The 20,669-nt window shown below is 39.0% G+C and overlaps 1 protein-coding gene across 1 annotated transcript in view; it reads left to right on the top strand.

Annotated features, from left to right (window-relative positions):
* The first annotated feature begins 2,061 nt into the window (after nt 1-2,061).
* The window catches only part of LOC133456668 (semaphorin-4B-like), a 55,171-nt gene continuing 36,563 nt past the window's right edge, over nt 2,062-20,669 (top strand). The window contains exons 1-2 of the mRNA XM_061735197.1: nt 2,062-2,182; nt 11,364-11,507. Coding sequence (XP_061591181.1) covers nt 2,062-2,182; nt 11,364-11,507 — 265 coding nt within the window. The remainder of the gene's footprint in view (nt 2,183-11,363; nt 11,508-20,669) is intronic.

Genomic DNA, 20,669 nt, shown 5'->3' with positions numbered 1-20,669 from the left:
CATTTCCTGAATCCTTATGGTCCTGTGAGTATTCCAGTTTTTGTATTTTGTGTCTCTGTTGTTCCTAGATGACACAGGGCTAAAAGATAGTATATAATTTATGCAAAAATTGTGTAAAATGTGTGTTGTTTATAGTTTAAAGAGCTGCAGTGACCTCTATGTCGGTCAGAAAGATTCACATCTTAGCTTGAATGAATGCTTAAAAGGTCCCCTTTAAAATGAGACCAAAGACAGTCAGAATCAGAATCATCTTTATTGGCCAGGTTCGAACATTGTACAACAAGGAATTTGACTCCAGTAATTTTGCTCTTTAGGTAGTAAAATAAACAAAAAATAAACAGATGTGGCATTTGTTGGCATATATACAATAAACATCTAAGTTGCAGCAGTTTGAGGTAGAGAAAAAAAAGACAGCTCTGAATAAAATAACCTATATACAATTATACAAAAGATTATACAAAAAATACAAAAAGTGAGAGGTGCAGCAGAGTGAGGCAGACATGATTATTGCTGAAGGTGCTTGTTACAGCATGTAACTGGTATTGTAACAGATATTGTCAGCAGGATATGTAAACCAGGATATGCAGCAGCATCTAAAGTGTAATTTTCTGAAGGGGGTTGGTAAGTTCATGAGCTGATAACTCAGCTGCCACTCAGGAAGGGTTATCATACCAAAATATCATCTATAGACATGGATCTTAAGTAAGTTTTGTCACCTTGAATGCTACCGACAAGTGAAATTTTGGGCTGTGGCCCCTGGACTATAATACTTTACAGCTGCAAGACATTTAAGATGTTAACGTGTGGACGAAGTGGAATACTCTGCATTTAATTTGTAGATGTAGCTGTTGATGATCTGCAACACTTCATTTTGACATAAGAGAAGGTCCTGGATAATGTTGCAGCGTTTATGAGATATTTAATAGTCATAATTTACAACATCCAATTCTCTCTTGCAATAGATGGAATGAAGATTAGATTTGTCCAAATTACATACAAACGGTTGGATGTATGACAGTTTTTGTGTTTCTGTGAAGCATCACAGAATAATTTGGCTCTTCTGGAAATGTGAAGATGCTGTTTTTGACTAACACAGGAGCTACAGTACATATATTTCAACAGTTGTTCAAAAAAGCTGACATATTAAATAGGGAAAAATAAAATCGGTGTGTTTCTGCTATGTGCGCCTATCTCTCTCTGCGACATGTGACGGCCTCAAAATACTAGTCAAGCTGCTGCAGTGTTATTTTCTGAGGTTTCTCTCATCAGTTTCTCGCTACGACATAATTAAACACAGGGATTAAGAAAAAAAATAAAAAACCCAGCGAGCCTTTTATCTCCGAGGGGAAAATTTGTGAGCTGCAGCTTGAACAGCAAATTAAACAGTCACTTCAAAGTTTGTGAAAGCCTTCAAACTACCACATGGTTGCGTTCATGTCAGCTGTCTTGTCTGAATTATCTGTTTGGTTTAGTTTTTCTTTTGACTTCGTGGTGGAAAAAAATAAACCATAAACCGTGGTACCGTTCAAAACTGTTTTTGCGTGATACTGGTATTGCTGTGAAAATTGATAAATACCTTTTTTATATATTTTTTTCCTATTTCCTGTCTGTTTTAATAAGCATAATGACCTCAAGCCAAATATATCTTTGCAGCACTTGGAAAGTTGGATCCGGATCTGTGTGAGACAAGTTTGTTTTAAATGTATTCTTGGATCCGATATAAAGAAACGCCTCCTTTCTCTTCTCTCCTCAGATCTGAAATGACATTTACTAAATGACCACTCATCGGAGCTTAGTGGTGACCAATCCAGAAGTGCTATAAGCACATGAAAGCAAGCTGCCTTTAAGCCAGAAAGGATTCTTCTTCTCTGTGCTGAGAGTCTGCTAACTGCGTGCAAGGACCTCTGGGAATACAAGAATTCAGTCAAGGACGCATTAACCCCCCCTCAGCCTGCAGGAAGATGGGAGTGAAAAAATAAACCTCTGGAGTGTCGGTGAGCCTGATGAATTCCAGGGAATCTTAAAACAAACTGTATTTCCGTGTCGAAGAATCCGGCAGCCATGTGCGCGTCAGCTGCCGCCGTGTACTGTCTTCTGACAGCCGCTCTGCTGTCGGCCTGCTGCCTCCAATTGGCAAACGCAACTGAGGATGACGTCACACCTCGCATCAGTTTCCCACACAGTGAGTAGAAAAGTCGTCCGTCACACTGAAGTTCAGTCTTAATAGGATGCACATGGAACACCAGTAATTATTTCAACAATATTTCAAAAACATGATTAGCTGCTGAACCCTGTTCGCTCTTGGCCGAGCTCTGCAGCCCGGCGCAGAAAGTTTGCTGGGCTTTTTCATTTATTTATTTATTTTTTTTCCCCAAAATGTTCATTTGCGTGCATATGTGCGTGCATGAAGCTGTGGTGTTTTCCTCTCCCAAATTTTAAAAACAAAAACATAAAATGATTTAATGCAAGCTGCAGATGTCCTCATTATATGTGCTTTGTCTTAAAGGGAATTTATAGTGAACTGTCGAGTTTTAGGTCACGTCAGACCCACATAGTAGATGTGCATCTTGCTTGTTAAGTCTGCAGTGAGACAGAAATGAACACGATTAGTCTCATACTGCATCGCTACGGTGCTAAAACCGCACCTCTTAATTCACTGTTGACTGCAAAAATGGTCTTGGTTTTTGTAAGATGTGTATGGTTTCTAGCTTAAATATCAGGGTATTTCTTTCCTTTTTTTTAAATGTGCAATCACGAGGCTCGTTTGAGCTTTTACATGCCTGTTTAAAATGCAGCAGCTTGAAAGATTAAGAATACAGCCAAGGACAGTCGGCCTGCTGGTGCGGCTAAAGCAGCTGTGACTGGACGGTGAATGCAAATGACCAAAACAATGAAACGAAAACTAGACTTTTGAGTTAACATTTCCACTTGCATCCCATCAAGGACGGATTATCATGACCACGGGCCCTGGACACAAACTCGCTATGGGCCCCTACCTACAATAATATCTTACGGTGCATGCCCTCCCCAAGCACTCAGTTTGGTCACACAATAGCACAGAGAATCCACAATCACACGGCATTACTTTGAAATTATATGTTATTTATTTTCACAGGTTAAATTACTGCCATCCTATGTATGTTTCTTCACTGGTAAAAAAAAAAAACCCAAAACATTTACCATTAATAATGATTGAGCAGTGTACAGTCCCTGCAATTAGTATCAATTTCTGTCGAGACCTCCTCGGAGCACGCAGACACAGGCCGGGTAAATGGCCAAACATTGTCCGAATGACACCGAGAGCCCTGGATGACAACACGTAATTCAGGCTTTAAGGCTGATTTATGGTTCCGCGTTAAATCGACGCAGAGTTACGCCGTAGGGTACGCGTGTACCTTACGGCGTAACTCTGCGTTGGTGTAACGCGGAACCATAAATCAGCCTTAATTGGGCCCTTGTTGATGGCGCGGCGCGCTGCGGAGAAAGAGAAACGTTTGAGTTCAGGAAAGATGGGACACAAACGCAGGGCAGGGTCACAATCCCTCAGCTTCCAAAGCAGCATCTTTAGCGTCTTTTTCTTTCTTTCTTTTCCTCTTTGCCGCCCTGCTTATTGTTCGCTTCTCCATTTTGACCGCTAGAGTAACGGTTTGACCTGCGTTTGAACTATGACCTACGTCATAACGTTATACGTCAGTAGGACATTGAAATGATTTAATACAATAATTTGCATAACATTCAAACATTTACATAATAATATGTAATTTATATATTTATTTTAATTTACACATAAAAAAAAAACTAAATGTTTGAAAGCCGAGGGCCCCCATTGGCTCCAGGGCCCTGGGCACACGCCCACTTTGCCCATGCGGTAATCCGTCATTGCATCCCATCGGTGCTTATGACATGCGGAAAAGGCCCTCTAGCGTTCAGCTGGAGGAAGTACTGACGCTAACGTCGCCAGGAGAGAAGGCTGTTCAATTTCCCTTTGAAGTCAAAAAACTGAAAGAAGTTTGTTTTTCAGAAAACCCTGCTACTTATCCGCTTTGTGCTATCTGTCATTGTAAGCTTGCACAGCGTATATAAGTTCCACTGCACGTGAGGCAGATGGTGCTCCGAAAACGCCAGAGGGAGGAGTTTAAGCACTTCGTCTCAGACTGCAGAGGCTCCCGCAGGAGTGAGCGGATTTCCTGTTGTATTGCAGGAGTCCGCAGAAACAAGTGGAAATGAGGTGCAATCCTTGTGTAGGAGTAAATAACTCGGGGATAGATGAGCTTTAGTGATCACATTGTTTCATGTAAAATAAAAGCATTCTTGTCTGTATAAGTGAAAGCAGCCACTTGCAGTGTTGTGTTCAGAAAAGAAAAAAAAAAACCAGCCCAGCTGTGCAGATGCTGGTTGAAAAAGACCACGGCTCTAAACACACGAGTTTATCATGATTCATGACGATTCATTAGCGTTAACAGAATAATAATAAGCACGGCGCAATAACTCTTAACTGCTCGCAGTGAGCAGAAAATGAGGACTAACTATTATAGGCTGGTTGCTGTTCTGCGGCTTCATATGTTCTCATTATTCTTCCCTTCTTTTTTTCTCTCTCTTGCTTCCAATTGACCTTTTGTTACATGGCGTGCAGCTGAATGCAACAATGTGTCTCAAAAACAGAGCTCGATGTGTGTCCTGGCCAGTGCGCTGATTAAATGGAAGCCCTATTTGCACCTGACTTCACCACTGGATGTAATTACTCTGCACACACTGCAGCCCTGCTCCTCGTGACTGGGGTTTTAGGCTTTTTCTAATATAAAAATGGAGCTGTTTTTTTCAGTATTAGTTCAGCTGAAAGCATTTTGATAATTGACTAATGCATTGCAGGAGCCTATGACAAATGAGAAAGCTGTTCGGATGTGACTTTCAGGGCGGGATTGACACCTTTTTTTTTTTTTAGGAAAGCCTCTTTAAAGACTTCTCATCCTCTGTAGCTGTTGAAACGAGCAGTTCTGCACAGCTCTCTCCTTAGACATCTTCTCCCTGCTTCTTTCAGTGACTACGTTTACATGCAGTCAAAATTCGGGTTATTGCTAATATCCGGTTACTGAAACATTCTGAATATTCCGTTTACATGGTGATTAATCATTTGGGATATCTCGATCAAACCAGCGACGCGCGGAGAACGTGATGATGCAATTAGCGTCATTTCCGCTTCTTCTTCCTGTATCTAAATTCAAAACAAATGCTGCTTCGCGCAACTTTTCGCTCACCTTCTTGTAAATCTGGCTATCCCAGTACTTTTTACCGTCTACAAATGCCAAAATGTTCATATCCTTCATTACATTTATGAAGTGATTAGTCTCCTCCTCACTCCAAAAGTGTGGCGTGAAGTGAAAAGCGAGGTCTTGTCTTTCCCCGTGTTTATAAGAACTTCCTGGACTCAAAAGACCAGGATTCCTTGTGAACAGAGCATGCGCAGAAAACTAATTCCTGTTCCGTTTGATGGGGATATACCGTTTGGCGTTTACATGACCCAATATTCAGGTTTTAAAAGGAGTAACCCAGGGGTCATATTCGGGTTTTTAAAAACCCGAATATGAGCAAATTCGGGTTATTCAAAGGGGTTATTGGTGTTTACATGGCCGTGCAAATTCGGGTTATTGCTAATATTCGGGTTTTCCAAAGTATAGAAACGTTTTGCACACCGGTTCTGCAGAAAGGTGCGTCGGAGGAGGAAAGCCGCAGACAATTTTAAAAAAGAAAACTCCTGCACACGTTCTTCTCACCAAACTACAGTATTTATTGGGCCAACGTTTCGGTCATCGACCTTTCTCAAGGCATCAAAACATTTGACCGAAACGTTGGCCCAATAAATACTGTAGTTTGGTGAGAAGAACGTGTGCGGGAGTTTTCTTTTTTAATATTCGGGTTTTAAAAGGGTTATTGAGTGCATGTAAACGCAGTCACTGTTTGTCTGTTTCATCCAGTCAGATTTGTCGGTCCAACAGCGAGCGACGTATAGCAGCAATAGCGCTGGCTTTGCCCCTTTTTAAACGCACGCACCTGACTGAAGCTCATCCGCCTGAAAACATATTCTGATGCTTGTTTTCTTACGTCTCAGGCTAATTCTGAGAGGCTTTATCCTTTTGAAGTGATTCCTTAAAAAATTGGCATCGCTCTTAACCAAAAGCATATTTTAGCAATTTCCCGTGACTCAAAGCCGTTTCCAAGAAAAAGAGTTTGGCCTCGCACCTATTTTCTGTTTTATACCTGTTGGCATTCATGGTCTAAATTGTGTATGTTTTGATCAGGAGGTGAGCATAAATAGCTGGTAGTTTGATGTTAAAATCCCGTTTTAAATGTCCTGGCACTCATTGCAACTTGTTCAACATGAGTACAACTTTGTATAAAAAGGGTTTTTGGGTGTTTTTGGAATATTTCACAATACAAACTTCTTCATCTAAAGCAGGTCACCTGTTCAAGCCTCCATTTTTAGTTTAAATAGCCTGTCAGAAAAGGGAGGGCCCGGGCTGTTTTCTCAAAAGGACCCTTGGCCTGAAAAGATGTCCTTCTCCTTTCCGTGCTCCTCGCCTCCTCCCTCGCTCCTTCCTTCTCTTCTAATGAGCAGGCTAATCTCATGTGTAGTGAGGGAAGGTTTTTTTTTTTTTGTGTTTGCTGCAGTGGGAGAGCTTGTCTGTTTTTCATTACGGGTTTTGAGCTGAGAGGGAGCACAAAGGATCACGGGACTTGAAGCAGTAAGCAGCCGCAGCTAGGCGGGCATGCACATGTACCGCCACTAATTATCAGAACCTTCTCAGGAAACGTGTTGCTTTTTTTTTCTCCAGAGGTGCCTTGAGGAAATGGGCTTTTTTTTTTCCCCCCCTCCAGAATACTGGAGTTTTTGTTCACTTTCAAAGACAAAGGAGTCCCAAGTTTGAACAGTTTCAAGCTTTTGACACAAATACTTCTTGCATCTTTATTAGGGGTGTGCAAACAAGGGTACCTCACGATTCGATTCGATTTCGATTATTGGAGCTTCGATTCTTCGATTATAACGATTTTCGATTCGATTATTGGTGCCACGATTCTTCAATTATTGTGATTTTTAATGCTTTTTTCCATACAAGATTGATTTTGTCTTCATCTGTGGCTACATTTGTAAATAAATAGCCAATCAATTAACTCTGTTCCTCTAACAACACTCATTAAGTAAATAACAAGGTTGTTTGAACATTTGACATGTATTTTTCAAAGACACAAAATAATTTATTTTATGACTATGTAAACATTTGCTCTTTGACTTACTTAACTTTGACCAGGGAAAGCTGCACTTGCATGAGAGCGCCCTATATTGACGGAAAAGACTGAAAACGGTCAAGCCCTGGATTTAATGAGTTCATTAATTCAAGTAAACAAGATATTTACTTAGTGTAAACATATCTGCCATATTTCAAGTGAATAATAAGAAATGTGCATTCTTGAAAATGAAATGATTCCGCAGCTTATTCAGTCTGGAATCTGGATAGGATAACTTGGAAAAAAAAAAAAAAAAAATTTTTTTTTTTTACTGGACCATAATCGATTACAAATCGTGACGCATTGCGATGCATCGACACATCGATGAATTGCACCCACCTCTAATCTTTATTAATAATAATAAAAAAAAGAATCAGTTCAGAGGTCATTTTCTCTTTCTCAGTAGAAATCCAGAAGATGAAGGGTTGAAGGTTCCTGGATACAATTTTGTGCTCAAACCCCCACAGAAAGGTGAATGACAGCGTATCCGTCTTCATATCCCTCAGCTCCTCCCAGTCGTCAATGAGCGATGGGCTGTGAGCTGCAACCTGGACTAGTCTGACCTTTTATCTGTACTTTCTGCAGACTAAAACCAGCCCAGAAGGTAATAGAACCAGAGCATCCAGATTTAATGTGAACTTCAATCTGACATCAGATCTACAAGTATCTGTTGTACAACTGATTGTGACATGTAGTCAGACTTTCAGCAGGTTTGTGTAAAAACCTCCAGGAAATGACTGATCATCCAGTTCCAGGAATTTCATGATTTTTATTTTTATTTTCCCTGTAAAGGTTTTATTTTTATTCACTGGCGATACGAGTGGAGTATATCAAACGGCTGCTGGCCGTATGCTCTGCTACTTTTATTTTTAGACCCGTGGCCTTTGTTAGCGTGGTGATATTGGACGTGTGCAGAGGAGTGATACTCGTAAGGGGGGAAACTTCTACACCGTACCCAGGCTTCTCTGCCACTGTGTGTGATTACATGGTTGTTGTGCTGTGGTGTTTTCACTGGCCAGAGAATCTGGCCTTTCCGTTTGCCTGATAGGCAGGTCATCGGTCAGAGCTGGTCAAGCTGAAAATGTGTCAGATTCCAGCCAAGAACTGGGTGAATCCCTTGTTTTTAAAGCCTCTGACTGCTGGATGTTACAAAGAGAAACTGAAGCACAAATGAGTGCAAACAAATTTGAAACGTTTTGAAAATGGCGGATATAGTTGAACTTCAAACTTTAAAAAATAATGTTTAAAGCAAAAAATAGATCGTTACCAGAACAGTTACAAAATTTGTTCAGATTGGAGGATGAGGACAATAGACTTAAACTTGATTTCAAACATACTTTTGCAAGGCTAAACATAAAACAAATGTGTATTTCTGTTACAGGTGTAAAATTATGGCATGGACAAAGCAAGGAACTGAAAAGTTGCACAAGTTTGTATCAGCTTAAGAAAATGTTTTAAAAAAGAAAAGATAAGTGCCTACAAAAAAGATGAAGGAGAAAGAGAAAAAGATAGATAGAAGAGTGGTATTTTTTTTTGTTTTCTTGTTATAAATATGTGTATAGATAGATTGGTGTTCAGTAAGTCAATGTAATTGTATTAACAGAGAGGGGCAGGTATCATACGTTTTCTTCTTCCTGCTCCTTTTCTTTCATGGTGATAATGTGTACATGGAATTTTGTACAATATTATTAAGAATATATATCATGAATGGAATAAATTAAATTAAATGGAAAAAAAAAATCCATTGTTATCCAACCAATATTTGTGTATTTTCAAGTTTTAATCTAGTCAAAACTAGCCAGTAATATTTTGGAGTACAAATTTGGACAGGACTGTTTATCATCAGTCGGAGAGCAAAAAGCAAAAATCCAGGAGCAGAGGTGTCACAAGGGCGCAGAGGAAGCCTGACTGCCAGGAGAAGGGCTGGAACTGGAGATATTTATATGCACGGCACTGAAGCTGATTGCAGGAGCAGGGTTTTGAGGTGGGTGGAGCATCTCTGCATGCAAACACTGACTCTTTTTGAGCAAGGGCAGAGATTTGAGGGCGAGCAGGTTAAAATCTGACCTTTAAAACAAGAGAACCTCCCTCTCAGTTCAAAATGAGACACACAAACGTATGCCATCATGTGTGCATGTCGTCCTTTTTTCATTTACGTTGGCTTTATGTTTGGTTGTTATTGTCCACAATCTCTCATGCATGATAATGCACTGACCTTGGCAGTGTGCGGTTCACAGTTGAGGAGCAGAGGAGGGGCTGCAAACGGGGATGGGGATAGGAGGTTTGTGGGGGTCAGACAAAATACTTGTGGGGTTTTAGACATGCTCCAGTGCTCGCATAAAACCCTGCAAGGACACGCCCACCGATCCTGAAAGAAAAGCAGCCTGTGGCTTCCAGCAGAGGTGTCACTCACAAATGCCTGCGTGAACGACCACAGCAGCCAGGACAGTGGAGAATAATTACTGCACATCAGCTCCATCTGCTCCAGGCGGTTCAGTAACTGTCACTTACACGCTCCAAAGAACCTTGGGAAATATTCAGTCTGTGCAGATTTTGATCAGTAGTGTTTTGATTTGATGAAATGGCAGGAAGTAAGACGTAGCTGTGGAGCCGGGAGTTCACACGGACAGAGAGAAGTGTCAGGTTGAAGTATTGTGACGTAGGGCTGGGGATAGATTCAAATGTCAAGAATCGATTCGATTCTTAAGATTCAGAATCGATTATCAAGATTTGATTCGATCCGATTCGTTTTTGATTCCGATATTGATTTGGGTTAGTGTTATTAAAACAGTTTTTTGAGCTTTTGCTTGAATTATATGACTGTAGTTATGCAAAATATTACTACTAGTATTATATTGAGATTAAACAGCAAATATTGCAGCTAATGATGCTGTAAGGACCAATCAGCTCCCAGAATGCTGATAGAACTGCTTTCAGAAACATCTTGTGGGTCAGAATTACCAAACAGATCCAGGGAGGAAACAGAGACGGATGAAATCGGTTTTATTTTTTCCCACATTCCGTTTTTATTTGTTCCATTTTTGGTTTATTTTGGTTTTACATTTTTGAGCATTTAGTTTTTAGCATTTTTTGCAAATGTAACCCCAAGACAGTATATAAAGTAATGAAATATAGACAATTTATGCAATTATAACCTAAAACTTAATTAATTAATGTTTAATGTTTTCATACCTTTAAACATATTTAAAGGCAAAAACATGGCACCAGTTATTCTCGTGTCCAAAAAAACATTCCTTTTTTGGGGGTAAACAAAAAAATAACCAAAAGTTGTAATGTAATGATGAAAAAAAAAACATAAATAAATAAAAGAAATAAAAAAAGACATATGAATCGATTTTTAGGAATTAATATGATAATCGATTTAGAATTGGGAAATCGATTTTTTCAACAAAGGCCTATTGTCACGTGATATATACACTTGAAGCGCCGAAGGGAAAAAAAAAAGAAAAAAAGTGTGCTGAATAAAATAATGAAAGTTGTACTATATAACACTTGTGTTCATAAGTTGTTTAAAAAAAAAATGAAAGAAATAAAAAAAAAAATACACTTGAAGCGGAACTAAAAGGGTTAAACGCAGCCATCTCATGTATCTTTTATTATAAGTCAGAACTTTCCTGAATTTATTCCAGTATGCTGATGTGCTCCACGTGCCATTTAGTCCTGCTGGTGCATGTGTGTGGAGAGAGAGGCAGAAGTGCATGTCCCCATTTGGCCTGGCTGATGAGCACCAGCTGAAGGATTTGCCATTAAAGTCTCCGTCTTTTAAAGAAGTCATCATTCATTTTCTTTAAAGTCTTGATTTTTATTTACTTGACAAACTCTTTAGACCGTTTTTGAGCAATCCCAAAGTTTCCCAGGCCGGATAAACTCCTAATACGGACCACCGCAGCACATCCTGAGCACATCGGCCTGTTTGTAGCAGCGTGACTACAGGAAATAAACACAACGGCGGAACAGCAAGAGCAAGGGCTGAAGAGTCGTGTGTGTAAGACGAGACGAGCCATTAGCAAAGAGAGTAAACCCAAGTGTTTGACCATCTCTCACCCTCACCCACTGTGGAGGACGAGTGGAGAGACGGGAGCGCTGGTACGACTCCAGCCTGCTCTCCTCATCAAGAGCCTCTCCAGAGATGCACATGGACGAGGACTGTGTTTGGAGTCTGCACGAGCACTTTAAACACCATCAGCAGCACATGCCAGTCCAAAGTGAGTGCACTTTATGAATCACAAGCAACTCCTCCGGTGCCCTGAAAATCAACAAGTGTACAGTGTCAAAAACAGAAGGATTTACTTGTACTTTGATGGGCCTCTGTCTGAAGCAGAAACCATCTGTAACCATTTGCAAGCCAGCTGGAATTTGACTCTGGCAATACTGATGCATATGGCTTTTTTTTTTTCCCCTTAATCCTCAGATCCCTTTGGCAGGAACACAGATATCATGCAACTCATTAAGCAAATCTCTCATAGTACACATGTGTTTTGTCATACTAGTGTTTGCCTGCGATGTGTGTGTACACTCACAAACACACACACTGCAGTTTGGTAGGACTTCACTATTTTACCTTTAAAATTCATCACGCCTTTGATGACCACTCCTACGAGTGCAGTCATATTTCCATCTCCACTGCTTAAAGCAGCACGAAGGAATTTTTCATTTTTATTTTCATGAATTTTATTAGTTTAATGTCATTCAAAGGCATATTTGGTTACTTTTAGGGAATGTCATCTATTGCTTGCAGTCACAATGAGACCTATCCCAGCTGTCTTTGGGTGAAAGGCAGGAGTACGCCCTTGATTTAAAACGGACTAAAACCAACTTAAAACTTGAAAAAGAAGCTTTTTTCTGCTTTCGTGCCACTTACCTGCTTCACAACATGAACTGTCTTTTGTGCAGCCCACTCTCTGCTTTTACAGATTTTAAGTTTGGATTTCTTGACCTGTTATACAAATGATATGATTCCATAGCATTGAGAAAAAAAAAGGAGCGCTGCATCCCCATTTCCAGTTGCCACTCGGTACGTTTACAACAGAAAGTTGAATTGTTGCCTTAATCCGACCGATATCAAAGTTTTAAAAGCCACGTATACACCACCTTAGTCGGGCTGTAGTCGAACCAAACTGAAGCTCTTGAGATCGAGCTGTTAGTGCCAGATAATGGGGTCGTAATTTCAGTTATTCCGGCATGTATACGCAACCCACGCTTAGCGGAGCTTTCAGAAGTTTTTTTTTTTTTTTTTTTTTTTATTGAACACAATTTTTTTTAAACAAGAAAAACACACTTTATACAAAACTGCTAGTAGAGGAAATATAATAAGAAAAAAGAACATCTTGGAGGTTTCATGAACAAGAGACATATAAACATAAATAAGATAGACAAGTAAAGTTAATACAAAGGAACAGTAAGGCATTTTAAAGCAAATAGCATCGACATTTCAGAAAGAGACTTAATATGAAAAATACTTTGATATATCGGTTAACATTTTTTTTGCAGTTATTTGACTTCATATTTTTGAAAGAAACAAAAAAACTTTTGAAATCATTTATAAAAAAATGGAAAGAGGGCTTCATTTTTCTCCATTACAACAATGTATGTGATATTTAGCCAGTAAGAGAATGACATTAACCAAGAAGGACACTGATGTGTCAATAGTATCTATATAAAAAATAATGTTAACGATTTCTAAATTTGGAATGTCATTCATTTTTAAAGATAGCCCCTTTCAGAAGTGACGACACCGCGAAAGCCAGAATATCATCACAGTAGGATAAGAAGAAGATCAACAACAAATAACTACACGGAAGAACGAAAATGCAAAAGTGCGGTTGGCGCCACCTAGCATCGCGGAGTGGAACACACCCCACTCAATAACCGATTGTGTTCTTGCGCATGAATACTTGGATTTCTCTGAAACTCCAGTTTAATCCTTAGCTAGATTGTTGCCAACAGCTTGATTTACATGTGCATGTAACCGCACTGAGTGACTATCAATCCTCCATCTTCTGGAACAGGAAATGTCTTCAAAACTGTAATCAAGCTGCTTTCATGAAGGGAACGTGTGATCCAAAGTTCAGCGGGAAGACTCACAGCATTAAATGTTTTACATTTCCCATTCTTTCTGAAGGGATCCGATTGAGCCAAAGACTGAGGAGGATGCCCTAAACACACGAGCCCAGACATGTTTGAGTTGTGAGGGAATTGTAATAACTACCTGTTTCCCTCTTTTTGGGTTTTAGTGTCTTTGTCTGAGTGCCTCACTCAGACACCCCAGAGCATCTCCCTGTCTCGCTGATCCGACTTCCAGGGTTTCTGTAAGCAATGCATCCTCCGTCTGGACGCTTACATGCCGATCTATGGGAGGATGATACCTGAAAGCCTTTTATTACAGAGCACAGCATCACGTCTGTGTCAGCCTCTTTGTTCTTAGCTGTTAGAGGTATGCTGATGCTCTGACCTCATCCTTATTACATGTTTGTGGCAGAAACATTTCATGCCTCTCAGAGGGATGACGGAACATTTTTTAAGGCTTGTAGACACAAACATGTCTTTTGGAAACACCGCTTTCAGCATCTTCTGCTGTTGCCCTGCTGCGTTTTTTGCACCTGTTACCATTTGACACCATTAACACATTTTTAGGCCCTTACATACTGTCTTTTGTTTGCGGTACATTTCTCCCTTTTGCCTGGTCTTGGTGAGTAAGAGCCGCTTTCCCGGAAAGGTGTCAAATCTGATCACCTTTTTCCACCTCCCGGGGAGGAGGAGTAAAAAAGAAACGCAGAAAGAAGCAGGGAAACATTTGTCTGCATCATTAAGCTCTATTCTTATTTACTTGCTCTAAATAATTAACATTGCTGGATTTGGGAGATGGAGACGTAAGAAAACTAGTTTTTCTAGGAGAAGATTAAATCAGGCGCTACATTATTACAAACAACTGAAGAAACAGTTGAATGAACGCAGCTGGGACAGCATCCTCTCACATCACCCGTCGTCAGGCCAAAGAATCGGTCACAATTAATCTGTATGATATTAAGCTTATTATGGTAAGAAAATAATGATTGTGAAATTTAATTTATACTACTACATTTTAAGAAAACACAACCTTTTCAGTTTTGAAAACTTTGTCAATTTTAGTAGTCTTAAATTGTTTTTTAAATGTTTACATAATCATGTTTCCCCCCTGTTCTCTGAAGTCGTTATTAGCTAAAGTAACCACACGGGCCTGCACCAAAGGTGATTGTCGTATCCCAAAGTATAAGACCTCTTTTGGTGAGTCTGTCTTTTCTGTGAAGGGTGCAAAACTCTGGAATTCTTTACCGACTAATTTAAAATTAGAAACGCGTGGCAATATTTTCAACAGAGGACTCAAACTATCTAATCAAATCTAAACAACAGTGCCTACGTGAATAGGTCAGGTCTGGTTCTGCTCTTGAATTATGTTGTCTTTGCTTTATATCTTATGTCATCCTCTAATTTTATTGTATATTTTATTATCTGTACTTTTTTAAAAGCCTCCTGTGGACAAGTGTTGTAAATTAGCATGTATGCTAAAACACTCAAACAGTGCATTTGGTTTGTCCTATGTAATTGTACCAAATACCAAATAAAGAAATAATAATAATAATAATAATAATAATAATAATACTACTATTGTCCTTTAGCAGACGCTTTTATCCAAAGTGACTTGCATCTGAGAGAACAACACAAGCATTAAATCACATAAGAGGGTCCAGCACGGATAAGTGCTTAACTGTTACTGTTTTCTGACCAGCAGCCGTGCCTCACGCACGCTTTGCGTTAAAACCTGCTTACAAACCCACACAGCAGCTGGTGAGGAAGACCTGGACACTTCCAGCTGCAGGAGCTGCAGTGCTTTTATTTACTGTATTGATGCTGTACATGCAGCGGAAAGCTGACGGCATCATCTCCACCCCTATGATTGATTGATTTAAACCATGGACAGTTGAAAATTACTTCTTGTATCATGTTCCAAGTTGCACTTGGTTTCCAAAAAGCCAGTTTTGTGTATGCCAGGACAATCATTTGCAGGGTTTTTTTTCTCTTGCATGGGCCAGTATGTAAAAGCCATCGGAGTAAAATTGGTGGTCCCCTTATGGTAATGTTGCAGAATGCCAGTCAGTAAGCGCCTTTTGATGCATAATCCTCTCATAGTGCAAATGCTGGACCTGTACACTGTCAGGCTCTGGCTATTATCTGCAAGGTCCAGATGTCTCTTAGTATGATGTGCACAAGCTCAGGCACATTTGCCTATGAATGGAACAGACTGCATGCACATCCAGAGAAAACTGCAGCAGAGCAATGACTTTAAGGAATGCTGCTGATGTGAGTTCGATGGCCCTCGTGGCCCCGTCTCAGGGAAAAGGGAGGATTCACTCTCTCTGGGTCCGATTTATGAGGCCACTGAATTTGTTGTTCATCTTTTTTCTTCTCTTATTTATTGGTAATTGGCAATCAATGAAAGTCAGTGGATCCTACCGGGACTGCCACGTTTGCTCTGTCGCTATTAAGGGCATATACAACTGGAAAAGGTACGCTTTTCAAAAAGTGATAACCATATTTTCTGGACTATAAGCTGCACCTGAATATAAGCCGCATCCACTCTATTTAAAAAAAAAAAAAAAAGATATGCAAGCCGCTAGGGCTGGGCGATATGGACCAAAAGTCATATCTCGATATTTTCTAGCTGAATGGCGATACTTGATATATATCTTGATATTTTTTCTGTGCCATAATTGGGGTTTCCATCAAAGCATTATAGCATAGCATCTCTGTTAGCTTCATTTTTTCTGAGGCAAACCCTTAAAAAAACAGTCAGTTTTAATACAAAGCCTCGTGCCAAATGTCACACAAGTTCCTTTATTAACAGAGGTCTGCACAATATCAAAATGTATAAAACAAATGAAATAAAAATAAACTGCCTGCATATATAGAATAAAAATGCTTCTTGAATAAAATAAAACAAATATCCCTTTCCTGCATAACAAATAACTTAAAATACATTGTACAATTAATACAATGTAGACAGTAACAGGCAGACTTTTCCACTGAGGGTGACAGTTGTGCAAATAACAAAACATTTGTGCAAATCTCAAATAAAACATTCAAGTCAATTTGTCACAAAAAAAAACAAAAAAAAATGTAATTTATTTTTTTTAAATCGATATAAACGATATTGTCTCGTACCATATCGTGTTTGAAAATATATCGATATATATTAAAATCTCGATATATCGCCCAGCCCTACAAGCCGCATATATTTATGTTGTTAGATTAGATTTTTACTACATGTACAGAACGATTTTGAACTGTAAATGATGTACATGTATGAACCTAAATAGATCCTTTTAACACCACAGCAACTTTGCTGATTAAAACGGGACAGAACCAAGAGAAAATAACCGGTATTTATTTATCTATCTATTTATCTGTTTGAAATATGCTTCTACCTACTTCTATCTGCTAAAGAAAAAGTAGCGTATTCTTCTGTGCATTTATTTTGTCTTAGTTTTGATTCTAATTCCAGTTAGAGCGCCCCGAGCGGTGGAAGAAAAATCCACAGAATAGCCGCACCTTTGTATAAGCTGCATGGTTCAAAATCTATGAAAAAAGTAGCGGCTTATAGTCCAGAAAATACGGTAGTTAGTATTTAAACTAGAAATAAAAACTGAAGTAAGCGAGGAGTCTCCTCGTCAGAGGTCAGTGCCAACATGCTTGGCTGGACACAAATGAAGGCAGATATTACGGTTGTTCTCAGTCACCACGCGTCACCAGCAAAGTAAATGATTACTGCAGATAATACTAGCCCAGTTGGAGATTAATACAACTGTGTTACTCTTTTGTTTTCTCAGCCCACCTAAAAGTAAAGCCCCTTTGTCCCGGCTAGCCATTGCCTTGTGACTTGGCTCCCGCCGCCATAGTAAATCTGGGCCGTGTTTACACTCAGCTTTTAGGAGTGTCCTGGCAGGCATATACCTAGCCGGTAACCAATCATTCACCCTGCCCTTTCCACGCTGTTAAACTGTAGACGAAAAAGAAAAGGTTGGTCCTGCTCCATTTTTCCTTGAAATGTGATTCCTGCCAAGCCGCTGGCATGAATTAGATGTCTCAGCAACGCTGCATCTTCAGCCTGGCATCCTGTAATGAAATGTTAGTTAGCTCAGTGTTGCCTAAGTGCACTCTGGACACTCGGCTGCGGTGGGAAGGAAGAGCTTTGGAAGCTTGTACATTTGATTTAATATCAGCATCTTCCTGCAGTGTTACCCGTGCCAAGATAAATGCTTTTTGTATTTCTTCATTTAAAAATGGGAAAGCAAAAATGTGTGTTTTAAAATCTCTTGTGATCTCACTGCGTGCTTAGGTTTTATCAGTCGCTAACATAGTCTATATTTAAGAGTTCAACGTTCACTGTGTTTTGCCAGGTAGAAACAATGTTGGATCTGGACAAAAAATAAAAAATAAGTGTGCCATCCATGTCTGTCTGCAGGGAAACTCAGAAGACGAACCTCTTCCTCTGAGGTAACAAGTAATGATGCATTCGGTCGCTGCAGCTCAGAAGTGAGATGTCGGAATTTTGAAATCACATCCTTTTTGAACTTGAGACAAAGTTGAACAAAAGAACTTGTGTTTTGGCTGAAGCATTAGCCAAATGAGGGAATGCAACTTTTTCCGGTTCTTTATTACTTTGACTTTCAAAGTAATAAATCGACTATAATACTATAAATACGACTATAATATAGCAGCAGTGTGAGTATGAAACACACAAACAAAATGACTCCTGCACTCAACCCGTGGGAAGCTGCTGTATTGACAGTTGTTTAATTAATTAATCCATCTTGCATATGTATGACCATTTTTGAATACATTACTGTTTTGCTTTTGTCCTCACACCTACGTACTGACACTGGCTAGTACAAACACACTTTGACCAACATTTGCAGACCAACATACTGCAATATAAGAAGGAAATAAGGAAATAAATGCCAGATTAGATATGTTTATTTTTCTTATGCAACAGACACTTCTACTGGACTGTGTTTTTTTTTTTTGGTATAGCTTCACATGTTATTTAGCTAATAGAGGACTGTCTCAGAAAATGTGAATATTGTGATAAAGTTCTTTATTTTCTGTAATGCAATTTAAAAAAAAAAACTAAAATGTCATACATTCTGGATTCATTTCAAATCAACTGAAATATTGCAAGCCTTTTATTATTTTAATATTGCTGATTATGGTTTACAGTTTAAGATTAAGATTCCCAGAATATTCTAATTTTTTGAGATAGGATATTTGAGTTTTCTGTAAGCCATGATCAGCAATATTAAAATAATAAAAGGCTTGCAATATTTCAGTTGATTTGTAATGAATCCAGAATGTGTTATTGCATTACAGAAAATCCCAATATTCTAATTTTCTGAGACAGTCCTGTATACTACGTAGTATACACTGGTTTGAGTTTTTATATAGAAATGTTTGTGTCAAAATAACCAAATACCAAAATATCCATTTTACTGCACGGACCAAAGGTTTCCCATTAGAGCACTACACTGTCACCAGGAAACATGTTTTCTCACTGTAACACAGACAGTTTTGCAATCTTTAGCTCCACTCATTGAAAAAAATCACCTTGAATGAATAGTTAATCCTTGCTTAATTTGCCGAGAGGTAACGTACCAGTGCAGCGAGGGCACAGAGCTCTTGAATGTTGTTGGCAACGCCTGCAAAGATTGTTCCTCTGGCTGCAATCTGTCTTCAGATGATGAGGTTTTTCTTTTACAATTACACCGTGATGAATCAAGGTAAATGCACTCGCTCTACGTTCCAGGCTGAAATTCAAAGATCCCGTGGTGCCGACTAATTTACCATGTTAACAGCAGCTATAAAGCAGCCGTATTGATGGTAGGTGTGATGTGAAGAGCGCTGGCAGAGGTTCAGAGCCCAACTTGGTGACAGGCAGCTGATTAAACAGCGAGCTGATGAATGGAACTGGCTCCTGGCTGCAAAATGACATGTAGTGATGGTTGTTGTTGTAGTTTTTGCTGCCATTGTCTGCGGAAGACCAGCATTCTTTTACATGGATGTCGAAACACTCCAGTGATCTGCTGATTTAAGAGGCTACAAAACACCCCGAGGAAACATCCTGTATTGATGGACAAGGAAAGATAGGACATCTTTCCGTATGAAACGGCCAACGCTTGACACGGCATTGACATTCATTACTGCCCGGCCTTCCGCTCTTGTCGTCTTGGGAGTGCATTGCACTTTTTTATTTTATTTATTTTTATCTCCACGACGTCTTTGTAGGTCAACATCTCAACTCCGTCTCAGTCGCCGACCTCAAATCCTCTCTTCTGCGCGGTAACCCCTGCCTGCTCCGAGTAAAAGTTTCATGAGTTTGCTCTCCGCTGCTCGTTATTCCACTGTCCGTCTGAGAGACTGTCATTGTGATTTATGTCTGTGTTTTAATATGCTGAGAACTACTTTTAGTTTGCCGTGAATTACCAAAACCCACGGGAGCCATGACAATCAGGCTATATGTCCTCCTGTCAGGAGGAGGGATGGTACTCCTTTGACTGCTGTTCTGCAGGCTCTGCTGAGTCGGGGAATGCTTATCTTTATGAACAGTTAAGGACATTTTAACACACTAATTCACCTTTTTTCTATATATATATATATATATATATATATATATATATATATATATATATATATATATATATATATATATATATTAGGGCTGTTCGATTTTGCCCAAAAATAAAATCTCGATTTTTTTTCTCTCAAAATCCGATTTACGATTATTTTGTGAATTGACAAAAGGCAAAGAAATGATTTCAAATATGCTGTTTTTTTATTGAACATTTGCCCCATTGGGCTTTAAGTGCAAACTTTGCTCTTATTAAACCAAAAATGAATGAATAAAGTGCAAAACTCTGTAAAATAAGTTGAAAAAGTTTTAAAAAATATAATCAAATATAAAGTTTTATCTCTGGGAAAAAAAAAAAATCAGCAAATCAGCACTTGCAAACATACAGTAAGTTATATTTCCAATTAAATAAAACAAGACATTTTCTAATTAAACTAAACTGGGTCTTTGCATTCTAAATAATAATGCAACCCATGAAGGAGGTAGAGGTGTGTAATGTCAGTCATTACATTTGTTTAATATGGTATCAATCATTAATATGTGTGCAGACGAGGTAAAAAAAAAAAAAAATAAAAAAAAAAAAAAAAAAAGTGAAAAATCGATTTTACGATTTTCACGTTTTAACATCGTTCTAATTACATAATCGCGATTACGATTTAAAATCGATTAATCGAACAGCCCTAATATATATATATATATATATATATAT

The sequence above is a fragment of the Cololabis saira genome, chromosome 2, assembly GCF_033807715.1.
Source record: "Cololabis saira isolate AMF1-May2022 chromosome 2, fColSai1.1, whole genome shotgun sequence".
Classification (NCBI taxonomy): Eukaryota; Metazoa; Chordata; class Actinopteri; order Beloniformes; family Belonidae; genus Cololabis; species Cololabis saira.
Note: the sequence above shows the minus strand (reverse complement) of the source record. Positions and strands in the feature narration are given on the sequence as shown.